This window comes from Pan troglodytes, chromosome 1, assembly GCF_028858775.2.
Source record: "Pan troglodytes isolate AG18354 chromosome 1, NHGRI_mPanTro3-v2.0_pri, whole genome shotgun sequence".
NCBI lineage: Eukaryota > Metazoa > Chordata > Mammalia > Primates > Hominidae > Pan > Pan troglodytes.
The window spans coordinates 45,946,987-45,974,421 of record NC_072398.2 but is presented as its reverse complement, the minus strand read 5'-3'; the positions used below and the strand labels follow the sequence as shown (position 1 = coordinate 45,974,421).

General features: G+C 51.3%; 1 protein-coding gene and 1 long non-coding RNA gene across 5 annotated transcripts in view; one reads left to right on the top strand and one right to left on the bottom strand.

Annotated features, from left to right (window-relative positions):
• The first annotated feature begins 5,483 nt into the window (after window positions 1-5,483).
• Window positions 5,484-27,435, top strand: part of ADORA1 (adenosine A1 receptor) — a 40,077-nt gene continuing 18,125 nt past the window's right edge. The window contains exons 1-2 of one of the 4 annotated variants that reach the window (XM_063793175.1): window positions 5,484-6,321; window positions 7,181-7,578. In XM_063793175.1, the coding sequence (XP_063649245.1) occupies window positions 7,238-7,578 (341 nt within the window). In that variant the 5' untranslated portion in view covers window positions 5,484-6,321; window positions 7,181-7,237. Of the gene's footprint in view, window positions 6,322-6,669; window positions 6,826-7,180; window positions 7,654-27,435 lie in introns of those variants that run through there. The other 3 variants (XM_016936232.3, XM_054657866.2, XM_054657854.1) reach the window with 3 other exon arrangements.
• Window positions 21,311-26,805, bottom strand: LOC134808331 (uncharacterized). Its single transcript, XR_010151065.1, has 3 exons — window positions 26,511-26,805; window positions 22,862-25,567; window positions 21,311-22,190 (listed from the first exon to the last, which is right to left on the bottom strand). It is a non-coding gene; the product is annotated as an uncharacterized LOC134808331 (long non-coding RNA).

Here is a 27,435-nt window from a genome sequence, read left to right as displayed (position 1 = left end):
TTCCATGGGCACAGCCAGCCCAACCTGTCCAGGAGTGGACTTCGTATCCCATCCCCCATCCCCCCAACCAGCCTGTCCGTCAAATCTCCCTCATCCTCCTCAGCATTTCCCTGGGAACTCAGCTTGAAATAGAGTCATCTTTGCCTCCTCAGTCCCCCAGCCACTATGCCCGGAAGTCCTCCCACGAGACATCTTTCCTGTCCATCTTCATCTCTGTTCCCACTGCTTCCTCTTAGGTTTAACTTTTCGTCATCTTTGACCATGATTGCTTTCTGGCAGGTCTGCCTGCTCTTACCCTCTCCTCCTTCCCTCTGCACAGCGTCTTGGATGATCTTCCTATAGCATCTTTCAGGTCCTTCAGAAAATCCTCAAAAATCCTCAAAAGCTTCCCATTATCAACAGAGTAGACTGTATATTTGTGTAGTGATCTACAACCTAAAAAGCACTTTCACATAAAGTCAAAGAGGTAATGTTATTCTTCTTCTTTTATGGATAAGAGAACTGAGGCTCAGGGAGGTGTGGGGAGTGGTCAGGCTTCACCCAGTGCTACAGAGCAGATCTGGGACTGGGGCTGAGGCCTTCTGTGGGTGAGGCCTTTCAGTGGGTGCATCGCCCACTACAGTCCTCTCAGTCTGCCCTGGGGACCTCAGCAATGTGGCCCCTAGTTGTCACCCTGCTGCCCAGCCTGGATCCAGTGCCCCTGCTTAGCCCCTGGTCTTGCCCAGAACACACTGGGCAGTTTCCCACGCCCCTTGCTCAGGCTGCTCATTCACTTTCTGCCCACAAAGTCCTCCTCCAGGCCACCAGCCCATCTCTGCAAGCACAGAGCATCCGGTGCCTCCTTCAAGGCCCAGGCTACGTGTTGTTTTCTCCAGAATCCTTCCCAGCCCCTGCCAGCCAGTATGCTCCTCCCTTGTCTGGGACCCCTGGAACACACCACCGGGAGCTCCAGCTGATTCTGAGCAGGGATTGACCCAGCCGGGCCTCCAGTCCCCATGCTTGCAGCTCTTGGGGGGTGTCTTCATAATAGGCCCTTCACAAATGCCAAAGAAACAAATGGTGGATGGGGCTGCCCAAGATTCTCCTCCTTGAGGAAGCCCTTTCAGACCAATTGGCCCAGCAGTTCCAATCACCTCCCGAGCGTCACATACACCTTCATGGGTAAAACGCATCACACGGCCAGGTGCAGTGGCTCACACCTGTAATCCCAGCACTTTGGGAGGCCGAGGCGGGCAGATCACGAGGTTAGGAGTTTGAGACCAGCCTGACCAACATGGTGAAAACCCTTCTCTCCTAAAAATGCAAAAATTAGCTGGGCATGGTGGCGGGCGCCTGTAATCCCAGCTACTTGGGAGGCTGAGGCAGGAGAATCACTTGAACCCAGGAGGCAGAGGTTGCAGTGAGCTGAGATCGCGTCATTGCACTCCACCTTGGGTGGCAGAGTGAGACTCTGTCTCAAAAAAACAAAACAAAACAAATAAACAAACAAAAAGCCACACATCAAACCTGGCTCAGTCCTCGGACGGTCCAGGTTCTAGTGTTAGTTCTGCCATGTGGCTTCCCTTGAACCTCTCTCATCTGTGACCAGGGACTAATAACACCTGCTTTGCTATCTCCTTGGTGTATAGTGAGCATTCAATGGGATACTGTCTGTGAGAACTTCTGTATTTTTATTATACCAACAAGAATGAGCTTGAAGGGAATTCTTTTATAAACACTAAACTTTTGTGCACCCGTGAGGGGCTTTTATAATTATATACAGGTGTGTCCACCTAACACTGCCTCCCTCTGCTGTAAGGTGGGGAGGGTGTGAAAGCCCAGAACCCTCACTTCATCAAGTTCTAAGATTAAAGGGCTGATGCTTGAGGGATTCTCAAGGGATTCCCTGAAGGGTAGGTGGGACCAGGGCTCAAAATGATGCTCACCTCCAGGACCCTCCTGGGCACCAAGCCCTGCCCCTCACTGCTGGATGGGTATGGCTAAGTTCATTCCTTCTCTGGGTCTCAGTTTCCTTATCTGGAGAGGTTGGATTGAAGCTCAGATGTTCACTTGTTTTTTTTTTTTTTTTAAGAGCCACAATGTTCAAAGAAAGTCTTATACCAGGAACCCATACATGAAATAACCAGAGCTGCTTCATCTAAAACAGGGTGGCTCCCTGAGCCCCCAAGACCTGACCCTCCTTCCCAGCCTTGGAGGTCCCGAGGCTCCTCTGTGGAGCCCTAAGGGGTCCTCAGTGTATCAAGACCCAGGAAACATGTCCTGATTCTCACTGGAGGGATTGTGTATCGGGGCCCTTCATGCCTCCCTTACCTGAGTGTGAACTCTTTCTGGAGTCTGCAGGAGAGACTATGGCTTTTTTATGCCTCTACCCACAATGCTCATCTCACTGTCTGATACACAAAAGGGGCTCAAGAAATGTTTACCCAACAGAATAAACGAATTAATGATGATGAGATTAGGAAAGAAATGTGAAGGACAACCTTGCTTTAGGAGGTAGGAACAGTTCCATGCTGTCTGGAGGAACGGGAACTAGACGGCCTTGACCTACCCCATGCCTCCCCACCGCCTCACAAACACACAGGGAAACACGCAGCCTGTGTTCTTCCCGTGGGCCCAGTATCTGGCACAGAGAAGCCCTGACTGGGAAGAAGTGAGCTGGAAGGAGGGAGGGAGAAGGAGGCAGAGATCCAGGGTGCAAATCTGAGCAGAAGGAGGGTGGTAGAAAAGGATAGGAAGGGAACTTCCAGGAAGTCACTGCAGAGGCAGACAGGCATGGTTATGGGCCCCTTGGGGGAAGGGCTAAGGGCTTTCCTGACACCCAGAAATCTTTTTGTCCCAGATGCCTGCTCTTATCCAACAGTTCTCCTCCTTGTGCACACACTGGCCAGAGCAATGCTGAAAAAACAAGACAGGGACCAAAATATCCTTCTGCCTGCTGGAAAGGACAGAGAAAAATTCTGAAACCTCCTCCAATCCCCAAGCTCTCCCCACAGGGCTGAGCCAAGCCTTAACAGCCAGTACTCCTTGCCTTCCTTCCTGGGCTCTGGAGGGGTGGACTGGGATACTTCAGCCTCCTTGGGCAGCCCTTTCTGACCTGGGGAGAACAGTCCAATTTGGAGAGTTCCAGGGAGAAAAGAGCAGGGCTGCTCAGCAAGGTTCCCCTCACCCAGGAGTGCTTCCCCTTCAGCCCTCCCTCTTCCCCACCCACCTCTGCCCACAGTGGGGAGGCTGCAGGTGCAAGGGGCCAGTGGAGAAACCCAGGACAGGGGCTTAGGAAGAAAAGAAGTAGGATCAACAGGTAAAAGGACCACAGGGGATCTTTACATTTACTGTGGCATTATCTCACCCCCTGAGTCACATGGAAAATAGAAGCTTTGCACTGGGCATATTGGAGGGCACCTAAACTTGGTACCTGTGGGATTTGGTACCAACATTAGCATCCCTGGCTGCGCAGGGCAGATTTCATAATTTTGTATTCTCTTTCCCTTTCCATCCCCACGCTTCACTGGCGTGGTGCTGCCTGCTTGCCTTTTTGATAAAATATCAGTGCTAGACGCTTTCCAAAAGCCAGCTCATTATGTTCTCATAACCATCCTACACTGAGGGGTATTCCTACACTGCTGTTACAGGTGGGGAAACCAAGGCTCAGCTTTTGAAGGCAGGTGAAGCTTGGAGGGTTGCATGGCTGCAGTGTGTGAGGGGACCCTGGTGTGGGGAGGGTCATCTTGTCTAAGGGTCCTGGACACACTGTGAAAACCAGAGAGTTTTGACTCAGGATACATTCCAGACACCTTGGCTCCACCTGTTCTGCCTACAGCCTCCCTCATTGTCCTTTCCTCGTTATAGATCTGTGACCTTGCCTCTTCCTCTACTCCATCACAAACTTCCCCTTCTCTCAGCCCTGCTATCTGTGCCTCATGGGGGAGCTGGGAGTTAGAAGACTTCTAGGGGGAAGGACCCAGTTCTGTGGTCTCCATCTCAGCCCATCTCTCCCACCTTGGAATGGACTTACCAGCTGTTGGTGTAGGATGGGTAAACTGAGGCCAGGAGAGGAAAAGTGGCCTGCTTGAGGTCACGCAGCCATTGAGTGGCAGAGTAGAGCCTAGAAGCCAGCTTCCAGCTCTTCTGACTCTCGGTCAAGTGCTCTTTTCACCACACCAAATGACCCTGCTGCCCAGGAGATCTCAGCACCGACCCTCCTACCTCCGTGTCAAGCCAGAGGACTGAGGAGACCATGTGCTTCCCCCAAGGCAGCTTTCTGGAATAGACCCTGCCTTGGCCAGTTCTGTTGTCAAATAGGCTGGTCTAATCGCTGAGGCTGGGAACAGGCAGGGGTGGAAGGATGGAGAAGATAAGGGAAGAAGATTTTGGCTTATTTTGCCCAGAACTGAGAAACAAATTACCTACAGGCATTATGCAAATGCATCCACTACATGTCAGCAACCTGTGGTAAGACGAATCGGAGGTGGGAGTGTATGTGTGTGGGAGGTGGTGGTGGGTGCTCAGTTGCCCTCCAGAGCTGAAGATGCTGTCAATAGTTAGACAGGGTGACCCCACTCACCCATCCCCGTCCCCAAGCTGGGCCCATCTGGGTCTTCACAGTCTCTTCTGACATCTAGTTGAGTGACCATTGGGAAGCTGAGTATAAACTGAGAGAGAAAGCCTTGAGCCAAAAATGGCTTAAGTCAAGCAAAGGGTGGAGAGGCAGGGGATGGTCGCAAAGGCCTGCATGTCTGGGTGGCAGGGGGAGTAGGCAGGATGTCAGGTGCTGTTGGGCGTGTTGACAAAGTCAGCAGGGGAAGTGCAAGGGGATGAGGAGGAAGGAGAGTTTACACTTCCTAATTTCTCCAACTAGCTTCTAGGGAAGGAATGTAATTTTTCTGTCTGAGGCACTGATTCCTTGCTCCCCCTAAAGGCAGAAATGGAAGTTATCTTTCCCCACAGAGGGCTTCCCCCTCCTGCTCAGAAGACTCAACTGCCCTTCCTCCCCGCCTCCCAGCTACCCAGGTTCCGGGTCCCACATCATTCCTCACTGTGATTCAGTGCAGCCCCCAATGGGAGCAACGTGCCCACCCTCCTCTGGGCAGAACCCTTTTCCTTGCATTCTGAGATCCAGTGAGGGGGGCAGTACCCCCAGAGGCCAGGTTGGGTTGTGGCTAGCTAACATTGGGGTCCCCAGCCTGACTCTCTTTGCCCTCCTAGAACCCTTGCCCAATATCCACAAACAAGGATTTCTCAGGTTGGGATCTCTGCGAGGCATCCATCCATTTCCAGGGTCTGGTCATTAGTTAATATCAGTGGACTGCCTAAACCGAAACTGGCAGAAGGTGGCCAGGGGAGGGGTCTGGACACAGTGGAGAGAGTCAGGAGCCTGGGATTCTTATTTTGGTCCTGTTAGGATTTGCCCTGTGACCTTCCGGAAGTCCCTTGCTTCCCTGAGCCTGCCTCTTTATCTGTAACATGAGGGGATTGGACTGGATGCCTTATGGCTTAGCGCTGTGCTACGAAGAGGAAGAAGGAGGAAGGAAAAGGAGCGCAGAGCGGGTTACACTGACAGGAGATCCTGGGAAGCTAGGTCACTTCCCTGAGCCTCAGCATCCTTATCTGCAAAATGGAAATTGCTAATAGACTGAAAGGCAATTCTGAAAGATGGATGAGAAAGGAATATAATGACTCAGGGTAGAGCCTGCAAAACAATATGGGACGAGAAGATGCAGGGACTGGTTTCATGGAGAGAGCAGGGTTTTAGGATTGGGGGAGGGTGCCAGGGCTACCGACTGCTTTGGGAGATCCCAGAGGGGGCATTCTGAAGTCCTGCAGAAGAGATGCTGTGCCGTGAGGGGTGAGGGGTCGCTGGAGGCCAGACCAGGGCTCCCAGGAGTCCTGCATTGAGAAGGGAGAGAGTGGACACAGGAAGGATGCGCCTCTGTCCAGTCCTGAGGCTGGGCGCACACACCAGGCCCTTCGAAAAGCTCACATTTTTTCCAGCTTTTCTCACCCAGTATCACTTCCTTTGTTAAGAGGAGGGGGTGGGGGAGGAGACGGAGGATGAGGAGGGAGGGGCTCGCGGGTGCCGCCGCCGCCCCCGCCCCCTCCCGGTGTGCGGAGCCCGATTGTCACTCAGCTCCCGCGCCGGGGGCGACAGAGCCGCAGGCGCCCGAGTCGAGTCCCAGCCAGCTACCATCCCTCTGGAGCTTACCGGCCGGCCTTGGCTTCCCCAGGAATCCCTGGAGCTAGCGGCTGCTGAAGGCGTCGAGGTGTGGGGGCACTTGGACAGAACAGTCAGGCAGCCGGGAGCTCTGCCAGCTTTGGTGACCTTGGGTAAGTCTGAGTCTCGGTTCGCCCCTGGGGCTCCCCAGTGGGGGTGCAGGAGAGGGTTGAAAGAAGAGACCGGAATGCCCCCTTGGGGCAGGCCATGGGCAAGGGTCCCCGACAGAGCTGGAACGGGACCAGGGGACTGCTAAGATCCAGGCACTAGACGGGTCTCAAGTGGGTGGGCGCAGGGCAGGTGCGGGCACGCTGGGTAATAGGGAGAAACGCCCCAGCCTTGTCCTGGGCTCCGTCCCCAGACCCACGTCTGCCATCCCAGTCCCAGGTGCGAAACAGGGGCGCTACCTCTTTAAAAGCGTCCGGGGCTGAGTCTCTGCCGCACCATGTGATTGCTTGAAAGGCCGGGCTGGGAGCGCTGCGGCGGGAGCCGGAGGACTATGAGCTGCCGCGCGTTGTCCAGAGCCCAGCCCAGCCCTACCGCGCGCGGCCCGGAGCTCTGTTCCCTGGAACTTTGGGCACTGCCTCTGGGACCCCTGCCGGCCAGCAGGCAGGATGGTGAGCTCCCTGCATCCTGTTCTGTGCACAGGGGTGGGCAGAGCCAGTCATGGGAGACCCCTCTGTGCGTGTGTCTGTGTGTGCGCGCGCGCTGGGAGCTGCCTCACACCTGATAAAAAAGCCAGTGGAGGAGTGAGCGCTGCTATTTTAAGTTGCTGAATGGAACCTCTGGGAATGATAAAGGGAAGGGACAAAGATTAGGCAGAGAAGGGTCCGGGTGCCCCTCCAGCCTGGGTAGGAGCTGCATGTGCCAAGTGGGACACATCTCCACAGGGTACCTGGAGTTCCAGGGCAGCCTGAGCTCCCTGCCCCTCCCAGACGGGTCTCCCCATCCCAGGCTTCCCTGACCACACAGGTGCTTGCCTCGTGCCCCTTGGTGCCCGTCTGCTGATGTGCCCAGCCTGTGCCCGCCATGCCGCCCTCCATCTCAGCTTTCCAGGCCGCCTACATCGGCATCGAGGTGCTCATCGCCCTGGTCTCTGTGCCCGGGAACGTGCTGGTGATCTGGGCGGTGAAGGTGAACCAGGCGCTGCGGGATGCCACCTTCTGCTTCATCGTGTCGCTGGCGGTGGCTGATGTGGCCGTGGGTGCCCTGGTCATCCCCCTCGCCATCCTCATCAACATTGGGCCACAGACCTACTTCCACACCTGCCTCATGGTTGCCTGTCCGGTCCTCATCCTCACCCAGAGCTCCATCCTGGCCCTGCTGGCAATTGCCGTGGACCGCTACCTCCGGGTCAAGATCCCTCTCCGGTGAGTCCACAGCGCCGAAGGTACTCGCAGCACCGCATGATGGCTGGCTTGAGGGCCATCTAGAAAGGAAAAAAGGTAGAGCATAAGACCCCAAGTAAGCCAGATGTTCTTTGGGCCATCGTGCTCCAGTCCTCACTCTGCCTTCCTGTGCTCCGCTCTGCAGTGCCAGAGAAACAGGAGGGGGATGGGTGGCTGGAGGACTGTACTGTGAACTTACCAGTGCCCATGACCTCAGAGCTGAAGCTCTTGCAGCCAGGGAACCTGAGGCTGCCTGTCAGGCCTGGGTTGGAGGTGGGAGATTTGGAGGAGCCACTAAGATGGGGTCACAGTGAGTGCTGGGTAGGAATGAGCTGAGCTCTGCCAGTCCCAGGGAAGAGGAAGAGGAAGAGGCAGAGAAGAGAGTTAGGGTGCGGTGGGAACATACTGAGGGTGGCACAACAGGGGCAGGAGTGCTGCTTCTCCAGCCAGACCACGGCAGGCTTCCCGAAGGCACGCTTTGGCTCTCTCGTTCACCAGGTATCTCTGTGCTAGCCAGCTGTTCCTTCCAGGGCTTTCCAGCTGAACCCAACAGTCTGATTACCTTTGCCTCACTCCCACGTATGGGACCTCTGTTACAGACAGGAGGAAGGAAAAATGCTGGTGCCTACTCCTCATATTGCTGTTCTGTTGCAAAACCACCTCTTTGCTGGTCACAGTAGAGGTGCTTGTGCTGCTCCCAGGCAGCACTGGGATGGGTGGCCTGCTGGTGCCGTCCTCAGTGTGGGTGTCCAGCCCATGTTGGAGCTCCCTGCCAGGCCACAATCTCATCACCAGGCAGTGCCTTGGGCCACCAAGTGCCAGCGAGTGCCTGGGCATATTGCCAGGGACTGGCCCTGCTGGGACGCTCTCGTGAGGCATGCTTGCCCCCTCTTTGAATTCTTGCCCCCAGTAGATTCCTTTTCTCCTGGGGAGCTCTGGCCATCTCCAGCACCTGCCACCCCCGGCATAGCTTCTCTGGGATGTAGGGCCTCTGACCTCACTTGGCCCCTTGCCCGGGCAGGCCTAGGGACCCATGTTTCTCCCTTTGTGTTACATTTGTGCACATTGAACTTTTCAAAGCCTTTCTTACATGCATGATTTTTTCCTGTTATCATCATGCCGCTGTAAGGGAGGTGGAGCAGGAGCTTTTAAAGGGGGAAACTAAGACTCAGAGGGTCTCCTTGAAGCTCACTCAGAAGTGTGATCTAATTATCTGCCTTCCTTCCTGATTCCCCATGCCCAGTGGCTTGATGCCAGTCTCTCTGCCCTGTCTACCTCCCTCCACCCTCCAGGTTTTCCAGGGAAGGTGGGGTGAAGAAGGGAACACAGCCAGAAGCCCCATAGGCTCATCCACTGAGGGGCCCACATGCTGCCATTAGTCCCAGGTTGCTGCTGGGCTGCACATAAAAAGCTAGTCTCAGTGCATTAGAAGAGCGGGGCCTCTGAGCCTGGCCATTATAACAAAGTGTTGCCACATTTGGAAACTCATGCAGATGTCCAGCTGTAGGAAGGCTGCTGGAGAAATTCTGTCTGCTGAGTGAGTGTTAAGGTGAGCCAAAGGTCCCGTCTTGCTATGACAGAATGCACCCTACTTGCCCTGTGGGGCTGGGATGGCTGCACTGATGGGAACAGCAGACTTATTCCTTCAGGAGGCAGCTGCTGTGGCTTTGGAGCTGGGGTCCTGGGGAGCTGTCCTTTGAGGGTGGAGGCAGAGACCTGCACAGAGGCTGCCATGGGCCTGAGTTCAAATCTTTGCTGGGAATTTCTAGCTGTGCAAAAGTCACTTACCTAACCGCTTTAAGCTTTAATGTCCTTATGTATAAAAGGGAACATTAATAATAGTGCCTACTCCCTAGGGTTATTGGAATAATTTAATGAACTCATATATGCGAAGCACTTGTATTAATATTATACCTCATATATGCAAGCCATAGGGAGGTCTTATTTGTAGTTTTATTGTCACTATTAACATATGGCTCAAGTGTGGCTGGATAGGTGAGCCCTACTCCTGCCACTCATGCTTTTAGGTGTCATTCGGTGTCAACACATACACACGAAGAAACACGCACACAAACACATACGCAACACATCTCCCAGGAGGTGTCTAAGTACTGTGAAGTTATATCTATACATGTTTCTACTCCTCTGGTGCAGTGTTGGTGCCTCAAGGCAGCAACCACATCTTATCTGTTTCTGCAAATTCTTCAGAATGCCCAGCTCAGTGTCTGGCACATCACAGACCCTCAGTAAACGTTGATTGAATTGGCCAGGTTTACGGAACACACACAGTTGAGCCTCAAGCCTATCTTCCAGAAGTCTAACCTCTCACTTTCTTGCTGTGGGCTAGACCTGTCCCCACTTCTGATTCAGGGCCATGAACACAGATGCCCCCACTGGCTTAGCGTGGCTCCTTGACAGACACACACCAGCAGTGCCCGGGAGTGTCCTGCCCCATGGAGAGGAGCCTTTCTCCTGAGTTAGGGAAAGGCTGCTGGGGCCTCACTTCTCAAGCAGGGATCCTGGCTGAGGTGTTGGGCCATTCTGGGCTCCTGCGTGGCACTGCCCAGGTCCCCTCCAGGAGGAACAGCATGCTTTGCTCCCCTCTACGTGGCTGGAGTCAGCAGGCTGCTGGGTCTATGAAACTCCTCTTGGCCAGAGGTCCCCAGGCACCAGGCTTGCTGCCCTGACATGCCAGTCAAAGGTAGATGTGGCCCTGGGCACAGAGAGTCATACTGACCGAGCACTGGTGAGGCGTGTCTGGGGCACCCGGATACAGGTGTCTGCTGGCTATCACCAAGTGGGGCATGGTTTGGTCAGTCAACCACAAATTTTCTTTCTTTCTACTTGGCAGAAAACCAAGAGAGAAAAGAGATTCACACCATATAATATGATCCAGTTACAAAATTTTTTCTTTTTAAGCTCAAATTGTTGATTCATCAGTAACCTGTGGTCATTTGCATATAATTTGCACGCTATTTGCATAGCACCTCCCCATGCTTGGTAATTGAAGCCCTATTCCCCTCAGCTCCTGGTTCTAGGGAATCTCTATTATTTGTCCCTTAACCCCTCACCCAGAGCTTTCTTGGTGGCAATTTGGTGCCTACTCCCGAGGGCTAGTTGTAGGGAAGTGTGCCAACAGAGGGCTCCCTGACCAGACCTCTCTGTGGGAAGGAGACCCTAGCAAGGGGGCTGTCCATGGCCAGCTGGGTTGGAGTGGAGTGAGGGATGGTGGGTGTTTGCGAGTCAGGCAGACCTGAGTTTGAACCTTGCTCTGTTACTAATTAGCTATGCAACCTTTGATAAGTTATTCAGCCTCTCTGAGCCTTTCCCCTTCACCATCTGTTAAATGAAGGGGTTGGAGGTGGGGCATGGTGGCTCATGCCTGTAATCCCAGCACATTGGGAGGCTGAGATGGGTGTATCCCTTGAGACCAGGAGTTCGAGATCAGCCTGGACAACATGGTGAAACCCCATCACTACTAAAAATACCAAAAACAAATAGCTGGGCATGGTGGCACATGCCTGTCATCCCAGCTACTTGGGAGGCTGAGACAGGAGAATCACTTGGACTTGGGAGGCGTATATTGCAGTGAGCCGAGATTGCGCCACTACACTCTAGCCTGGGCAACAGAGCAAGACTCTGTCTCAATATAAATAAATAAATAAAAAGAAAGAAATGAAGGGGTTGGATTTGAGGTCTCTGAGGTACCTTTCAGCTCTAATTCTGTGGTTCTTCCTTATCCTGACTCCTGCCAGTGCTGTGTTGGGATCCCGGGAGGGTTTTGTTGTGTTGTGTGTTTTAGCTCCTAGTGAGTGTATGCTAGGAACAATGCTATGTTTTTAATATATTTTATCTCATTCAATGTTCATAGTCTCACTAGTAGAGCTTATTGTTACCCCCATTGTATAGACAATTCTTTTTTTTTTTTTTTGAGATGGAGTCTCGCTCTGTCGCCCAGGCTGGAGTGCAGTGGCACAATCTCAGCTCACTGCAACCTCCACCTCCCAGGTTCAAGCGATTCTCCTGCCTCAGCCTCCTGAGTAGCTAGAATTACAGGTGCATGCCACCATGCCCAGCTCATTTTTTGTATTTTTAGTAGAGATGGGGTTTCACCATGTTGGCCAGGCTGGTCTCGAATTTTTGACCTCAAGTGAGCCACCCGCCTTGGCTTCCCAAAGTGCTGGGATTACAGGCGTGAGCCACCTCGCCTGGCCTCTCTATAGACAATTCTTTAGCTAAATTGAGGGCTGAGGCTTGGGGAGTTTCAGTAACTTGCCCAAACAGCTTGTCAGGGGCAGAAGCAGGATTTGACTCTAGGCCTAACAGATGCCTTTAACCAGTAAGCCCATGTGTATCTTGCGTCAGCCCAAGAAGCTGTAGGATTTTTGGAGGAGTTTCTATGAAGTTGTCAGTAGGGTGATTTTTCTCCTCTGATCTTTGCCAATGGCCTCTGCACTCTGCTCAGTCCCCGCCCAGCATCTTCCCCTCCCTCCACCTTCACTCCAGTGGGCAGTTGAGCCCTTGGCAGTTCCTGCCTCTGTCCATAGCTGGAAGCCTGCTCCACTGGGCTGCTGACCCGGGGAACCACAGCAAGGAGTGGTGGAGGAGCCCGGCGTGCTGAGCCAGAGTGGGGAAAGAAATCTGGTAAATTAGGGCATGTTTGCTTTTAGGCATCAATTTAGCTGTCCCCACCCTGGCTAGCCTGGGCTTTTCTTGACAACCCTGAAATGCCTTGTGTGCCGTCATGCCCCCGCAGGTGACTGTCTGTGGCTTCTGGGTCCCAGAACAGTTGCTCTCAGGTCATGCCTTCTGCTTTCAGAGAGGTAGGCCGTCTTCAGATCCTGTATCTAAGGATGGATTAGTCATAGGCCTGGAGTGTCTAAGAGGGAAGAGGAGTTGGAGGAAGCCCTGAAGCTCAAACTCTCACACTTGCGGACTGAGGAGGAAACTGAGATTGGAGAGAGGAGGAGCTTACGCAAGATTACTTGGCTGGGAGTTCTTTCCTCCTCCCATCTGGATGCTTGCTCCCCCGCCTCTGATGTAAAAAGCTTGAGCAGAAGAGCTCTTTGCAGTCACCCGCCCCTCAAGGAACAGAAAAGGAAAATATGCAGCCTCAGTGGGTGAAGTCAGCAGATCAGTGGCAGGCTTAGAGGGGAATGAGGCGGAGGGAAGTTGCTTTGTGATTGAGAAGATAATTTCTCCGAATTAGGGATAGCCTTCAGGTGTGTTAGGCCAAGCGCTTGCTGGGCCAAGGGAGAACATGGCCTTTAATTGAAGAGGCATCTGGACTCCTTTCAAGTGTGAAAGCTTCCCCCAGCTGGCATCGGGTGGCTTCCCGGAAGTTTCTGAGTGCTTGAGGGGCAACCTGCCGAGGTGTCAGCTCTGCGTGGAAGCCGGAGAATGGCCAGGATGCCTTTTACCCAGAGGCAGATCTGTAGGGGCCGCACCCTGACACTTGCTATTTATTTCCAAGCATAAAAGCAATCCATGTTGATTGTGAAAAATGGAAGAAAGAATAAAGATGGTAAAATCACCAGTAATTCTACCACCTACAGAGAACTACCGTTAACATTTTGGTGTTCCAGAAAATTTTTCCACACACACACATATATATAGATATATTATTTTTACATATTGAGAACATCTATATATACATAGTTTTATATCCTATTTTATTCACTTAACATTATAAGCATTTCCCTGTGTCAACTAAAATGATTTTGTAAGGATTTTTATGGCGGTATAATATTGGATTGTATTATTACTCATCTTTTGGGTCTCAGCTAAAATGGGCTCTCCTTAGGGGGGCCTTCCCTGAGCCCCACCCCACCTGGACCAGTTTCCTCTGGTAGGCACTCAGGTTGGATCTCCTTCCCCTTCCAAGTCCACCACTCATCACCTGGGTAGCTTTGTAGTCAATGTCGCTCTTTCTGGGCTTGGTAAGTTCCCAAAGGCCAGGGACACATCTGCTTACATACCCCATTTCCCCATGCCTGGCACAGAGCAGGCATGCCGGAAAAATGTTTGAATAAATGAATATTTGAATATCATATTTTATTTATGCATTCTTATATCACTGGCTACTTCAATTGTTTCTGATTATTTATTGTTATGAAAAATGCTTTACTGTGTAACAAACCTGCACATGTACCCCTTAATCTATTAAAATAAAAGTTGAGGCTGGGCGCGGTGGCTCATGCCTGTAATCCCAACACTTTGGGAGCCTGAGGCAGGCAGATCATTTGAGGTCAGGAGTTCAAGACCATCTTGGCCAGCATGGTGAAATGCGTCTCTACTAAAAATACAAAAATTAGATGGGCATGGTGGTGCACGACTGTAATCCCAGCTACTTGAGAGGCTGAGGCAGGAGAATTGCATGAATCCAAGAGGCAGATGTTGCAGTGAGCTGAGATCATGCCACTGCACTCCAGCCTGGGCAACAGAGTGAGACTTTGTCTCAAAAAAAAAAATAAATAAATAAAAGTTGAAATTATAAAATCAAACAAAAAAACACTTTAATGATTCACAATGTTCATAGGGTCAGAGCCAAGTCAGAACCTGGTAAATAGTGTAGGTGCTATCTAGAAAGATTGCCTTGTGAGGTTAAATATTTCCCAAGTCCCTTTACTCCAACTCTCCCTTCTCCCTCCCCAATTTTACCCACACTGCAAATCCCCAGGGGGCATTTGGCATTCTTTAGCCCACTTCCCCTTCTGGGCTGGGTTGGGCAGGACTGTATGGGCCCCAAGTCTAGTCCTTATTGCCTGGTCTCTTTCCTGAAGGCCTCGGCATCCTGATGGTGAGGAAGCAGTGTCCCTGGGAGAGGACTTGGGGTGAGGCACATCTTGGTTGGCCTCATTCGGCAGGTGGGGACAGACACATAGAGCAGAGAGGAAGGAAGTGGAGAGACACGGCTCCTTGGGCGGCATGAATCACTCCTTTAACCTCAGCCTTCTTAATTCAAGCCCAGAGGGAACTATCAGCTGCCGCAGTCCAAAGAAAAGCCTGGCAGGTGGCCGTGGGGATAAGGAGAAGAAGGAGAGGCAGATGGGTGGGTCTTGGCATACACGTCCTCTTAGAAATACTGGTTTGAAGGTGGGCAGGGAGATGGGGGCAGCTGGCAAGGGGCTTCCCTGACCCCAAGGGAGAGGACATGGGGGTACCTTCTCCTGCCTTGCTCCTTACCCTGGAAGTTTATTCCCCAGCAGAACTGCAGAGAGGTGTGGGGCTGAGGGGCTGGCAACATCCATTTATCTATTTTATAAGTGTGCTTTGAGCACCTGCTATATGTCAGGCACTTGGCCAGGCCTGGGGATACACAGATGGGCAGGCTGATCTGGTTTCTACCTCTGTCTGACAGCTCAGAGTCTCTGCTGAGATGATGGATTCCCACAGACCAAGGTGGCCAAGGAGAAACTCTCACCCCACCTGTGGTGGGAGTGGGGATGGCAGGAGACTGGCAGCTGATGCCTTGCAGAGCTGGGCTGGGCAGCTGGATCCCACTCCACACTCACTCCATGCAGCTCAGGTTGTGTAGGAAAGGCTCTTTGAACTTACCTTCTTGCCTCTTGCTTCCCCTTTGAGAGAGGAGGGCAGCTGATTTGTCCCTACACCGGGCCCTGGTACAGATAGACCTACTCATTCATTAATTCATTCATTTTTTCATTTATTCAACAAATACTTATTGAGTGCCTCATATGAGCCAGGGTCTGTTGGGATACTTTCATTAATAAAACAGAGATCCTCATGGAGACTGAATTCTAATGAATTGGAAATCAGATGCTAGATAATAAATGCAATACCTAAATCATGTAGAGTGTTGGAAGGTAGAATGTGCTATTGAAAAAAGAAAAAGGGGGCAGGGTAAATGGGATTGGAAATGCCCCAGCCCAGAATGGGGCTGGGAGAAAGGGTTGCAACTTTAAATAGGGTGGTCCGTGAGGCTTTACTGAGAAGGCGCCATTTGACCAAAACCCTGGAGGTGAGGGAACACACCATGCAGATATAGGGAGGGCATGCCATGCAGGGGAAAGAACTAGAACAGAGGCCCTAGCATAGTAATGTACCTGAAGGGTTTAGGGACTAGCAAAGAGGCCTGTGGGGCTGAGATGGAGAGACAAAGGGAGAGAGTGGTCAGAGATAATGGGTCACTGGCCCAGGTACAGCATGGAGGCCACTGGAAAGACAATGGCGTTTACTCTGAGGGAAATGGTAAGCCATTGCAGGATTTAGAGCAGAGATGTGACATGATCTGACTTAGGCTTTAAAGGATCACTCTCGTTGCTGTGTTGAGAATGTGCTTTAGGGACAAGGGTGCAAACGGGAGTAGTTAGGTGCTATTGCAGTGATTCAGGTGAGGGAAGACGGAGGTGGCTCTAATCTGAACAATAGCAGAGGAGGTGGTGAGAAGTGGTTAATTCTGGATATGCATTTAAAATTTTTAACTTTTAATTTACTTTGTATCAAAGTAAAAATTTTATCCAGTAAAGTGCATAAACCTCAAGTACTCAGCTCTATAAAATTTTGCATATGTATATACCTATATACCACTACCCCGATCAATATTTAGGACACTTCCAGCATTGTATGGGGCTCCCTCCCAGTCAGTACCCTCCAAAAGGCAACCTCTATTTTGATCTTTATCCTTATAGATTGATTTTGGTTGTTCTTGAACTTTTATATGTGGAGTCAAGCAGTTTGTACCCTTTTATGTCTGGCTTCTGAAGCTCAAAATTCTTGCCAAGATTCATCCCTGTTACTGAATGGGATTTTTCCCCTCATTGCTGTTAGAATTCAATTGTATGAATGTACCATGATTTGTTTAAATTCATGATGTATTTTGAAAAAAAGAGCCAAAGAATTTGCTTATGGGTTGGATGTGGGAATTTTCCTATAGATTGGATGTGAGAAAGAAGAATCAATATGACCAGACTTTTACTTCTAAGCAACTGGGAGGATGGAGTTGGCATCATCTAAGGTGGGAAAGGCTGCAGGTGGTGGAAGGAAGAAAATGAGTTCGGATTTAGACATGCTGACTTTGGCGTGTCTAACAGACATCTCAGTGGAATGTTGAGCAGGTGGTTGGATATACAAGAATGAGAGGCCTGGGCGGGTGGTTGTAAATGTGAGAGCTATGGCATGTAGATGGGTTTAAATCCATGAGGCTGGATGAGATCCCCAAGAGAGACAGTGCAGATACAGAAGAGAGGAAGACCAAGAACCGAGCATTGAGAAAGTGGGAAAAGAGGAGGCACCAGCAAAGGAGACTGAAGGAGAACTCCAGACACAGGAAGAAAACTCAGACCCAGTGTGGTACCTGGAAGCCAAGTGTACACAGTCTACCAAGGATGGTGGACAAATGGGTGAAGTGAGATAAGGACTGAGAATTACCAGCGGATTTTGCAAGGCCATTGGTGACCTTGACAAGGGCAATGTCAAAGGAGTGATGGGGGCAAAGCCTGAATGGAGAAAGCTCAAGAGAAGGCAGCCTCTGCCTCCCGGGTTCAAGTGATTCTCCTGCCTCAGCCTCCCAAGTAGCTGGAATCACAGGTGCATGCCACCATGCCTGGCTAATATTTGTATTTTTAGTAGAGACAGGGTTTCACCAAGTTGGCCAGCCTGGTCTCAAACTCCTGACCTCCAGTGATCTGCCCGCCTCAGCCTCCCAAACTGCTGGGATTACAGGCGTGAGCCACCGTGCCTGGCCCACTGTGTTGTTTTTAAGATAGAAGGGAGGTTAGTGCATTTGTGTGCTCACAGAAATGATCCAGCAGAGAATAAAACACTAGTGATGAAACAAAGGAGAGAATTTCTAAAGTGATGTCCTTGTTTAGGCTAGTGGGACATACGTGGAGAGACAGGCTTTAGACGGGATCCTGGAGGCTCTTCTGTGGCAACATGTGGCATCTGTGGGCGCAGATGCTGGTAGGTGAAGCTCTCTCCTGATTCTTCCCATTTTCGTAGTGAATTGGGAAGCAAGATCACCAGCTGAGAGTGAGGATGCAGTAAGAGGTGGTGGAGAGAGCAGCAAGCGTGAAATAATTCTCTAGGAAGTGGGAGAGTGACTAGGCTCAGGAAGTCTAGTATAATTGGGGGCAGCATGAAGGGCCCCCCTTAAGTTTGCAGTGATGAATTTGAAGTGCAACTCAGCAGTGTGGTTGTGCGTTTCTCACCAGCCATGTTCAGCTGCATGGGCACAGGCATGGAAGAGGCAGAGAATTTATTCCTTCATTAACTCAGAATGGCAGATGCATGATGAGATTAAGGACCTTACCATGGGCAAGAAGGGGGCTCGGGTCTCTGCCCTCATGGAACTTACAGGCTAGCAGGGAGCGAGAGCCCATGGACATGCCATCAAGCAGGTGGCTTTGACTGCAATTTGTGAACTCAGAGGGAGCCGTGCTGGTATTCTCTGGGGCGGGCCCTTGTTGGTTTCTCCAAAACCCCACGTCGATGTCCAGAGGGACCCACAAGGGCTTCAGTAAGGCCTTGGAGGCCTTGTGGTTCATGGTCAAGAGTTTGGATTTTTTTCTAAGTGTGCTATGAAGCCTCTGAGTGGTTTAAGCAGGGAATCACATAATTCAGATTACATTTTCAAAAGGTCAAAAGTCCTTGAGAAAATATTAGCAAATCAAATCCGGTGATATAAAAAGGATAATATATCACCACCCGAAAGGGTTCATTCCATCTAGGCAAGGGTGGTTTAACATTTGAAAAAAATCAATCAGTGTAATTCATCACACCAACATAAGAGGGTCACTCTGCCTGCTCTGTGGAGGATGGGTTGGAGTGGGGTTACAGAGGATGTAGGGAGGCTAGTTAGGATTGGGGGGCAGCAGGCGGGGCTTGAGGCAGGCAGGGAGTGGAGGAGGCTGTGGAGATGGACAGAACTGGAAAGATTTCAGGCATGTTAGAGTTGGAACCAACTGGAAATAGGTTGAGGTGCAACGTGGGAGAAGGAATCCAATGTGACGATCCAGGCTTATGGCTTAAGCCACTGGGTGGATGGTGATGCTGTTTCTGGGGATGGGGAAGGGTGGGGAGGAAGAAGAAATTGGAGGATGATTCAGATCCTATTAGGTATCCAAATGGAAGCACTGTGATGGCAGGGTCGCTGGTGTCTTCTCTCTTACCACTCCCCAGCTCTCCTCCCCTGGTGTGGTCAGGAGGAGGGGCTCTCTCTTACCTCACACAGCCTCATAGAAGGGTCTCTTAAACACCCACCAATCCAGACATTCCCAGGTGCCTTCAGCCACTCCAGCTGCTCTCTTTCCACCTTACTTCTTAGGAAGCCATTGCTTTCTCAGGCTGGGACCACAGCAGTAGGAACATGAGGCTTCAGGCTCCCTGAAGCTTCCAGAAGGAGACAGCAGAGTTGGGGGGCTCACTGGCTAGGCTCTTTCAGAATGTGGCACAGTGGCTTCTGGGACATTAAGGCCTCCTTTCCCTACCCCAGGCCTCTGCCCCTCCCCAGTAAGCCTTTGGAGAATCCTGGCCTCTGCATGCCTCCAGGGTCTCATTTCTTATCATTGCTGGAATGCAGCCAGTGGTCTGTGTTGTGGATTGTGTTAACTCGTGCACAGTGGTTCCCACTCTGACCCGCAACAATCAGGGTCCTCTCATAGCTGCTGTAGAGCACTGAGTGGCCCCATTTCAGCGAATGCAGCTGAGAACCTGGTCAATCAATAAGCAGGCATCACCAAGTGTCAGATCTAGCCCAGCCCTGATGGCAGAGCAGGTGGGATGGGGGAGCCCCAGGGCTGGCACGGGGGCACGCTGTGTCCCAGTCATCCTGGTCTGCTCGTGGCAGCCCCATCAGCTCCTACATGCAGAAATCATGTCCTTTTGCCTCACGTAGGAGAGAACACTTTGCACTGCAGTTGGCAGGGTTGGTGTGGGCGGTGAGAGCCAGACCTCTCAGCTCTCACCATGCACCCTGCTCTCAGAGGCTACCGGTTTCCAGTTCTCACTTCCCCACCTCTGGGAGAGCAGGGGCTGAGACTCCAGCATGGCAAGAGCTGGTTCTCAGCTCCTTTTCTCTATTTCCACAGAACTGAGGGCTCTGAGGCACACCCACACTGCTGGAATGGTACCTCACCAGTGATTCTCTTGGGGGCAGGAGAGGGGACGGTCTGTTTGAAAAAAGCTCCTCTAACCTGGATTTTTTTTTTTTTTTGAGGTAGAGTCTCGCTTTGTTGCCTAGGCTGGAGTGCAGTGGCACGATCTCGGCTCACTGCAACCTCTGCCTCCTGGGTTCAAGTGATTCTCCTGCCTCAGCCTCTCGAGTAGCTGGGACTATAGGCTCATGCCACCATGCCCAGCTAATTCTTTTCTATTTTTAGTAGAGATGGAGTTTCACCATGTTGACCAGATTGGTCTCGAACTCCTGGCCTCAAGCGATCCATCTGCCTCGGTCTCCCAAAGTGCTGGGATTACAGGCATGAGCCACCACACCCGGCCTAACCTGGATGTTTTTAATGATCCCCCTTTCCAAGAGACATCTTCCTCCTGCTGCTTTACAGAGACACTCTAATGAACTGAAGGGTAAGAGCAGTCTCCCCAGGCAGTCAGACTGGAGGAAAAATCCTAGTTCAGGCACTTAGAGCTGTGTTGTCTTGGATAAGTTGCTTAACCTTTCTGAGCTGCTTCCATTTCCTCTTCTATAAAGCAGGATTCGTAATACCTCCTTCCTAGGGTTGCTGTGAGGCTGGGAGATAGTGTACGTTCAAGGGCTGGCACATAGTAGGCACTCCGTAAGTGGGGCTGTTACTGTTGTTAAATAATCCAAAGTTTGTTTTTTATTTACCACTTGATGTTATGTGACCACTGTGATCCCTGTGGGTTCCGGTCAGTGGCAAAATGATTTGCATGCACTATGAGGGCAGGGCGTGGTACTGTCCAACTCTCCTGCCCATCATAACGAGCACCTAACACGTGTCTGACTGGCACTTAGTAGGTGGCTTAATCAATGTCTGTGGAGTGAAGAAATGAGGGAATGCTCCAATGGAGGAAGGACACCTTAGTGGGGAAGACTGAGTAGCCAGGTTGGGAAGATGTCATTTGGATATTTTATATTTGCCTACAGAAGACAAAGGCAGGTGATGGAGAAGGAAAGGTTATTTAATTAAAACATCCCTAAGAGTTCAGAGGGTGGGGTGCACAGAGGGGTGAATGGGATCACCGGAGCTTGTACAGCAAGTTAGGGTGTGAGTATCCTGGTCTCCTGACTCTCACCTTGGCTCCCTGCTGTCCCCATGCTGCCTGTTTGTATGTGGGGAAGAGTGTTGACATGACTCTGCTTCCAGGGTGTGAATAGTTCCTCCTGATCCCCCTTTCTCCTGGAGGCCTTGTCCTGTGCAGCTCCTGGTGGGGAGCTGGCTCTGAGGGAGCTGAAGTGAGGGCTCCCCTGGGGCCTGGCAGCTCTGTAAATTGACTCTAGGGAGAAAACTGTTCAGTGTGTTTGGGGACTCAGCAGGCTGTGCCCAGCACACACACCTGCTGCAATGCCCTGTTCTCTGTAAACACAACACCCCCACCCACCATTATGGTCCCCTGGGGCCATAACTGGGAGAGCTGATAGAGTGGCCTGGATGACAATGATGCAAACAACATTCAGAGTGGCTGTGTCAGGTCCCAGGGGCTAATAACAACTTAGAATGAGGGGTGTTGTCTTAGTCTGTTTTCTGTTGCTGTAACAGAATACTACAGACTGAGTGATTTACAAAGAAAGAAAGTTTATTTGGCTCATGGTTCTGGAGGCTGGGAAGTCCAAGAGCACGGTGCTGGGGTCTGATGAGGGCCTCCTTGCTGCATCACGGTGGAGGGCATCACATGGTGAGAGGGCAAGAACATGCCAGCTCAGATCTCTTGTCCTCTTCTTATAAAGCCACCAGTTCCATTGGGGTGACCCCTACCTTGATGACCTTATCTAATCCTAATTACCTCCCAAAGATCCCACCTCCAAATGCCATCAGCATAAGAATTTGGGGATTAAGTTTTCAACACATGAAATTTGGGTGACACAGTCAGGTGTGAAGGCATGAAGCACCCCCCTCCACCACCACAGTGGCTTCAGGTTCTTAGTGGGGTATGCGTATTCACATATGCACACCTGTGTGTCTGTATGTATGTGTGTGCAGGGGGTTATAGCTTTTTAATCTTTATTTGTAAGTCAAAAAATAATATTCTTGGCTTCCAGACCTTTCCTTCAATTCTGCTTGCTCACTTCCATGCAGCCCCTGCCCCCAGTCCCTCATTCTCCATGGTCCAGACAAAAGTCTGAGCCAAACTAATCTGTTTCCTGTTTGTGCCCCACCCATTAATCCTTCTTGATGTAGAACGAAGTTCACATGTTCAAGTCAACAAGTGTTTTCTGACGGCATAAGTCTGTCCTCAAGGGCATAGATCCACAGTCAGTGTGGAGACAGACACGTTTCCAACGGCCACGGTGGCAGGAGGCCTGAGCAGGCCTGGCCCACACCCAGGCACACAGCACGAGGCCACCTCCCTGGCTTGGAAGCACAGTGCCATACCTCCTTCCACCTGTACTCAACACTCACTTTCCTTGTCTCCCGGTCAGTCTCTTCTTAACCTGTCTAGGAGTTACGGAAAATGATAAAAGAAAGGGATTTGACATCAAGACTACCTCTTACACACACACACACACACACACACACACACACACACACACACACACACAGCTGTTCCCTTCTCTTGTCTAATTTCTACTTAGTCTGTAACACACAGCTCAGATGACACCTCCCCCAGGAAGCCTTCCTTGTTTTGCCTGCATGTTCCCACAGCTCCCTGTGTTCCCCTTTAACATAACCCTTATCAAATTGCACTGGCCTGTGAGCAATTTGAAAGTGGGGTCCAAGCCTATTCATCTCTATATCCACAGTGGTGGATAGTTTCTGCTGTTTCAGTGTTAATGAATCACTGAATGAATGGTAATAGTAGTGACGCTTGTGTGCTTAGGATTGCTAGGCCCTGTGCTAAATACTTTATGTGGATTATCTTGCTGAAATCCTTGTGCAATTTTATGAAGAGGTCCTAATAGTATTTTATACTAATAAATTAAATAATATATCCCCATTTTCCACATGAGGGAGCCGAGGCTCAGAGAAATTAAACTACTAGGTAACAGCCACACAGCTAAGTATAGCCAGAATTGTTGAATGAATAATTGAATGCATGAATGAAAAGATCTGTACTTGAGCCTTGACTCCAGTGCTTGCTGCTGGGTGACCTTGAGGAAATCACTTACCTCTGCGGGTCTCAGTTTATAGGATGGGCGCCATTCCAGTCCCCACGGCGGAGCTGTCTGTGAGGCAGTGCTCTTGGAACAGGAGGGAGAATGGCTTCATTGTTCAGGGGTGAGTTGGCTCTGAGTGTGCCTGTGGAGGGGGTGCCCTGACAGGAAGAGTAGGGCCTGGAGAATGTCCCCTCCCTGTCTGTGCAGACTTCAGCTGTGGGAGAGACACCGACTCACACTCACCTCCTGTGCAGAGGCCCCAGAGCCACCTCATCCTCAACGGTTCAAGCCCAGTGCCAGCGTGCAATTCAACTGCTGTGGGTTCCCTCCCCGCCATCCCCAAGGCATGGCTCCCTACCTTATGTGCCCAGGAGTTTGAATTCAGTCCACAGTCAAGGCGGGAAGAAAAAATGTTCAAAGGAGGAGAATCAAGGACAGGAGAGCCCCTCACCCCCCACCAGACTTATAAACCAATGTGTATAAGAGGTGGCCTTGATGTCAAATCCCTTTCTTTTATCATTCTCCACAACTCCAAGGCCTAGAGAGGTTAAGAAGAGACTGGCCAGGGGATGAGAAAAGTGAGTGTTGAGTCCAGGTGGAGTGAAGTGATCCCCCAATCTGCCCAGCACAGGGGAGACTTGGGGCTGGGAAACAGGATGCCTGAACTCTGGGCCTGGGCTGCCATGGTGCCCACTTGGAGGCCACCTTCCCTGCTGACCTGCACCCTTGTTAGTAAATGGGAATGGCAGCCCAGCCTGACTTCTCAGGGTTGCTGAGGCAGGTCCGGCCGCCTGTAAGGATCCAGTGAGTGGTGTGTGCAGGGGCTGACAGAAGGGAAGGGGCGCTAAGAGGCACAGAATCCTGAATGCAGCCTGGAGGGACACAACACAGCTTGGGCTTTGGAGTCTGGCTGGCTGAGCCAGTCTCCCAGTCCCAGCTCTGCCACCTGCTTGCTGTGTGCCCGTGGCTGTTCTCTCTGAGCCTGGGCTTCTACCTCGGTGAAGTGGAACTAATATTATATGCCTCACAGGACTGTGGGGAGAACCAATGTGTAACCACCATCTCTCTCCAGTTTCAGGGGCTCATTCCTCTTTTCCTGCTGTTTGGTGGGAGGGAGGAGGATGGATGGATAGTGGCAGGTGTGTCTGTCTGTCTCTGTTGCGGTTGGGGTGGACAGTGTGGCCTGAGGAGTTCCTTTACAAGCCTGCCAAGGCCTGAATTTGGCAAGCCCGGCCTTGGTGAAGTGGCTGTGGCAGGGCTGGGAGGTGTATAAAGCCCTGCACTCAGGTCAGAGTGTGTTCTGCCACTGCTCTGGGTATGGTGCCCGGGGCATCTGCCTCTGAAATGTCAGATGGGCACCTCCCTTCCTCCTTCCAGCTCCTCTGGGAGCCCAGGGGCTGCCTGGCACTAGAAGTTCTCAAGGAAGGAAGACTTGCAGTCTGGTGGGGGAGGGGTGCCTACATGTTGGGCATCTCCTCAATGTCAGGGGCGGGGGAGGGGCCTACATGTTGGGCATCTCCTCAATGTCAGGGGTGGCACTGCGTGACTTCTTTGGTAGCAGATTTAATTTTATTTAGTCTTGCAAGGCTGGTATCAACATCACTTTACTTCCCTTCACCACTGCCTTCAGGGAGTTTCTAGGCTGAGGGCAAGACAGAATATAAGATCTTGGCCAGGCATGGTGGCTCATGCCTGTAATACCAATACTTTCGGAGGCCAAGCTGGGAGGATTGCCTGAACCCAGGAGTTTGAGACCACTTGGGCAACATAGGGAGTCCCTGTCTCTAAAAATAATTTTAAAAATTAGCCAGATGTGGTGGTGTGATCCTGTGGTCCCAGCTACTTGAGAAAGTGAGGCAGGAGGATCGCCTGAGCCTGGGAGGTTGAGGCTACGGTGGGCCATGAGTGCCACTGCATTCCAGGCTGGGTGACAGAATGAGAGCCTGTCTCAAAAAAAAAAAAAAAAAAAAAAGAGAAAGAGAGAGAATACAAGATCTTGCAGATAACAGAGAAATCAGCACTGGCCAAGCTAAGAGGTCTGAGATTTCTGAGATGGAGAGTGCTGTGGGCACGAGCCAGGCCCGGTCTGGCCTGCTGCCTGGGTTCCTGTTGGTCCTGACGGCTTTCTCTCGGCCTGAGTCTGCTGCCTCAATCACATGTGCAGGGGAGCTACCTCAGGAGGTGTTGCTAGCATCATGGCAGCAGAAGTAATCCCACATGGTCCACAGAGGTGAGAATGGTGGAGATGGGCTGGAGAAGCAGCCCAGTAGGCCCCAGGAGTGAGGCATGATGAAGGGCCCAGGGAGACCCTCTCTGCCACCATTCCATAGGTAGAGTGCTTCACGCAAAGAGCACCAGGCCCAGAGGCAGAGGAGACTGGGTTCAGTCTCAGCTTAAATACTAACCATCCAAGTTGTAGCCGTAGGCAGGCACTGAACCTTCCTGGGCCTCAATTTTCCCACCTGTAAAGTGGCAACCACAGAACCTGCTCTTCTTCGCTCACAAGCTGGGGTGTGCATTGGGTAGGATCGTTGGTTTCGTTGGTTTGGAAGTGCTCTGCCAGGGGTGTTGTGATGGACCGCTATCATTTTGCTGAGGCAGGGAGCCTCTTTGCCCTCTCTTCTCCCATCCTGGTTCCTGGCCTTTTTTTTCCTCGTATCGGGGGAGGTGGCTATCCATTAAGAGAAACTGGTCACTCTGGCGAATCTGTGACGGACCCTGCAGGGATTTGTGTTCCTATTTCCTTCATGATCCAAAACAATGCCTTTCTTTTTCTGGGCTTCCTCAATCACTCTCTTCCCCAAACAAGGTTGGAGAGAGCTCCTTTTGTGCCCGATATTGGGCCGAGTGCCACTGGGCCTTGCTACTCAAAGCGTGGTCAGGGACCAGCAGCCTTGGCATCTCCTGGGAGCTTGTTAGAAATGCAGAGTCTCAGTCCCCAGCCCAGATTGTCTGACTCATCATCTGCATTTTAAAAGGACCCCAGACGATTCATATGCACATGCACATTACAGTTTGAGAAGCTCAGACAATGAAGGATACTGGGGAATATAAAACCACAGTCCCTGTCCTCAGTTTCTTCACAGCCTCATGGGAATGGCAGTGCATGAAATACAAAACATTAACTTTAAAATCTACTCTTATAGTAATTTAGAAAGCTGGATTTGCTCACTCCACAATGTATAAATGTTTTGAAACATTACGTTGTACCCCATAAATATATACAATTAATGTTTTTCAGTAAAAAGAAATAAAATTCCATGAAATAAGCAAACAAAAGGCATGGTAGCTCATGCCTATAATCCCAGCACTTTGGGAGGCCGAGGGAAGCGGATCATTTGAGGTCAGGAGTCTAAGACCAGCCTGGCCAACATGATGAAACCCCGTCTCTACTAAAAATACAAAAATTAGCCAGGCGTGGTGGCGGGTGCCTGTAGTCCCAGCTACTCGGGAGGCTGAGGCAGGAGAATCACTTGAACTGGGGTGGCAGAGGTTGCTGTGAGCTGAGATCCCGCACAACTGCACTCAAGCCTGGGTGACAATGAGACCCTGTCTCAAAAAACAAACAACACAAATACATGCTTTGGAGGCAGCTGGCCTAGGTTGCAATGACAATTCTGGCCACTAGCTGTATGACCTTGGGCAAGTTGCCCAGTCTCACCTGTGGAGATGGATCCCTTCCTCCTAGGATGAAGAGCAGAGGAGGGCTGTATGTGAAAGCTCAATGCTAAATGGTAGCTCCAACATCACGGGCGGAGCAGACATCGGCTCCATCTTATGGATGAGGAGCCTAATGTTCTGAGAGGTGATGTGATTCGCTAACAGCAGGTCTGAGTCTGATTCCAATCCAGGTCCTCTAATGCTGTCACAATGTTTTGCCTGTCACAGTGTTTTGTCACCCTGAGCCTTGGCCCCCCTAGCCAGCCAGTGTGCTCTATTGGAGACAGTGGGCACCAGCTGAGGTTGGGAGGGGAGAGAGCAGTGTGGTTGGTCAGGCGTTTGTGGAATTGGAAGTTGGAGGCCCTGGGGTCGGACCCTCCAAATGTCCCAGACTGTCAGTGTTTCTATCAACTGGGTGAAGGAAGCCACTCTATGCCTGTTCCCCCACGTGCCCTCTGTGCCACTGCTCATGTGTCCACCCCTCTCCTGGCTGCAGTGCATGTCCTACCCGATTCTTGCCTGGTGGCGTTCCCCAAGGCCCATTACTACTGTCTCTCTGCATTTTTTTTTTTTTTTAGATGGAGTTTTTGCTCCGTTGCCCCAGCTGGAGTGCAATGGCATGATTTCGGCTCACTGCAACCTCTGCCGCCCGGGTTCAAGCGATTCTCCTGCCTCAGCCTCATGAGTAGCTGGGACTACAGGTGCATGCCACCAAGCCTGGCTAATATTTGTATTTTTAGTAGAGACAGGGTTTCACCATGTTACCCAGGCTGGTCGCGAACTCTTGACCTCAGGTGATCCACCCTCCTCAGCCTCCCAAAGTGCTGAGATTACAGGCGTGAGCTACTGCACCCGGCCTGCATTTTCTTTTTCCAGCTCTGAGCACAGCACCTGGAAGTTTCCATGAATGGTGGATGGAAAAAAAA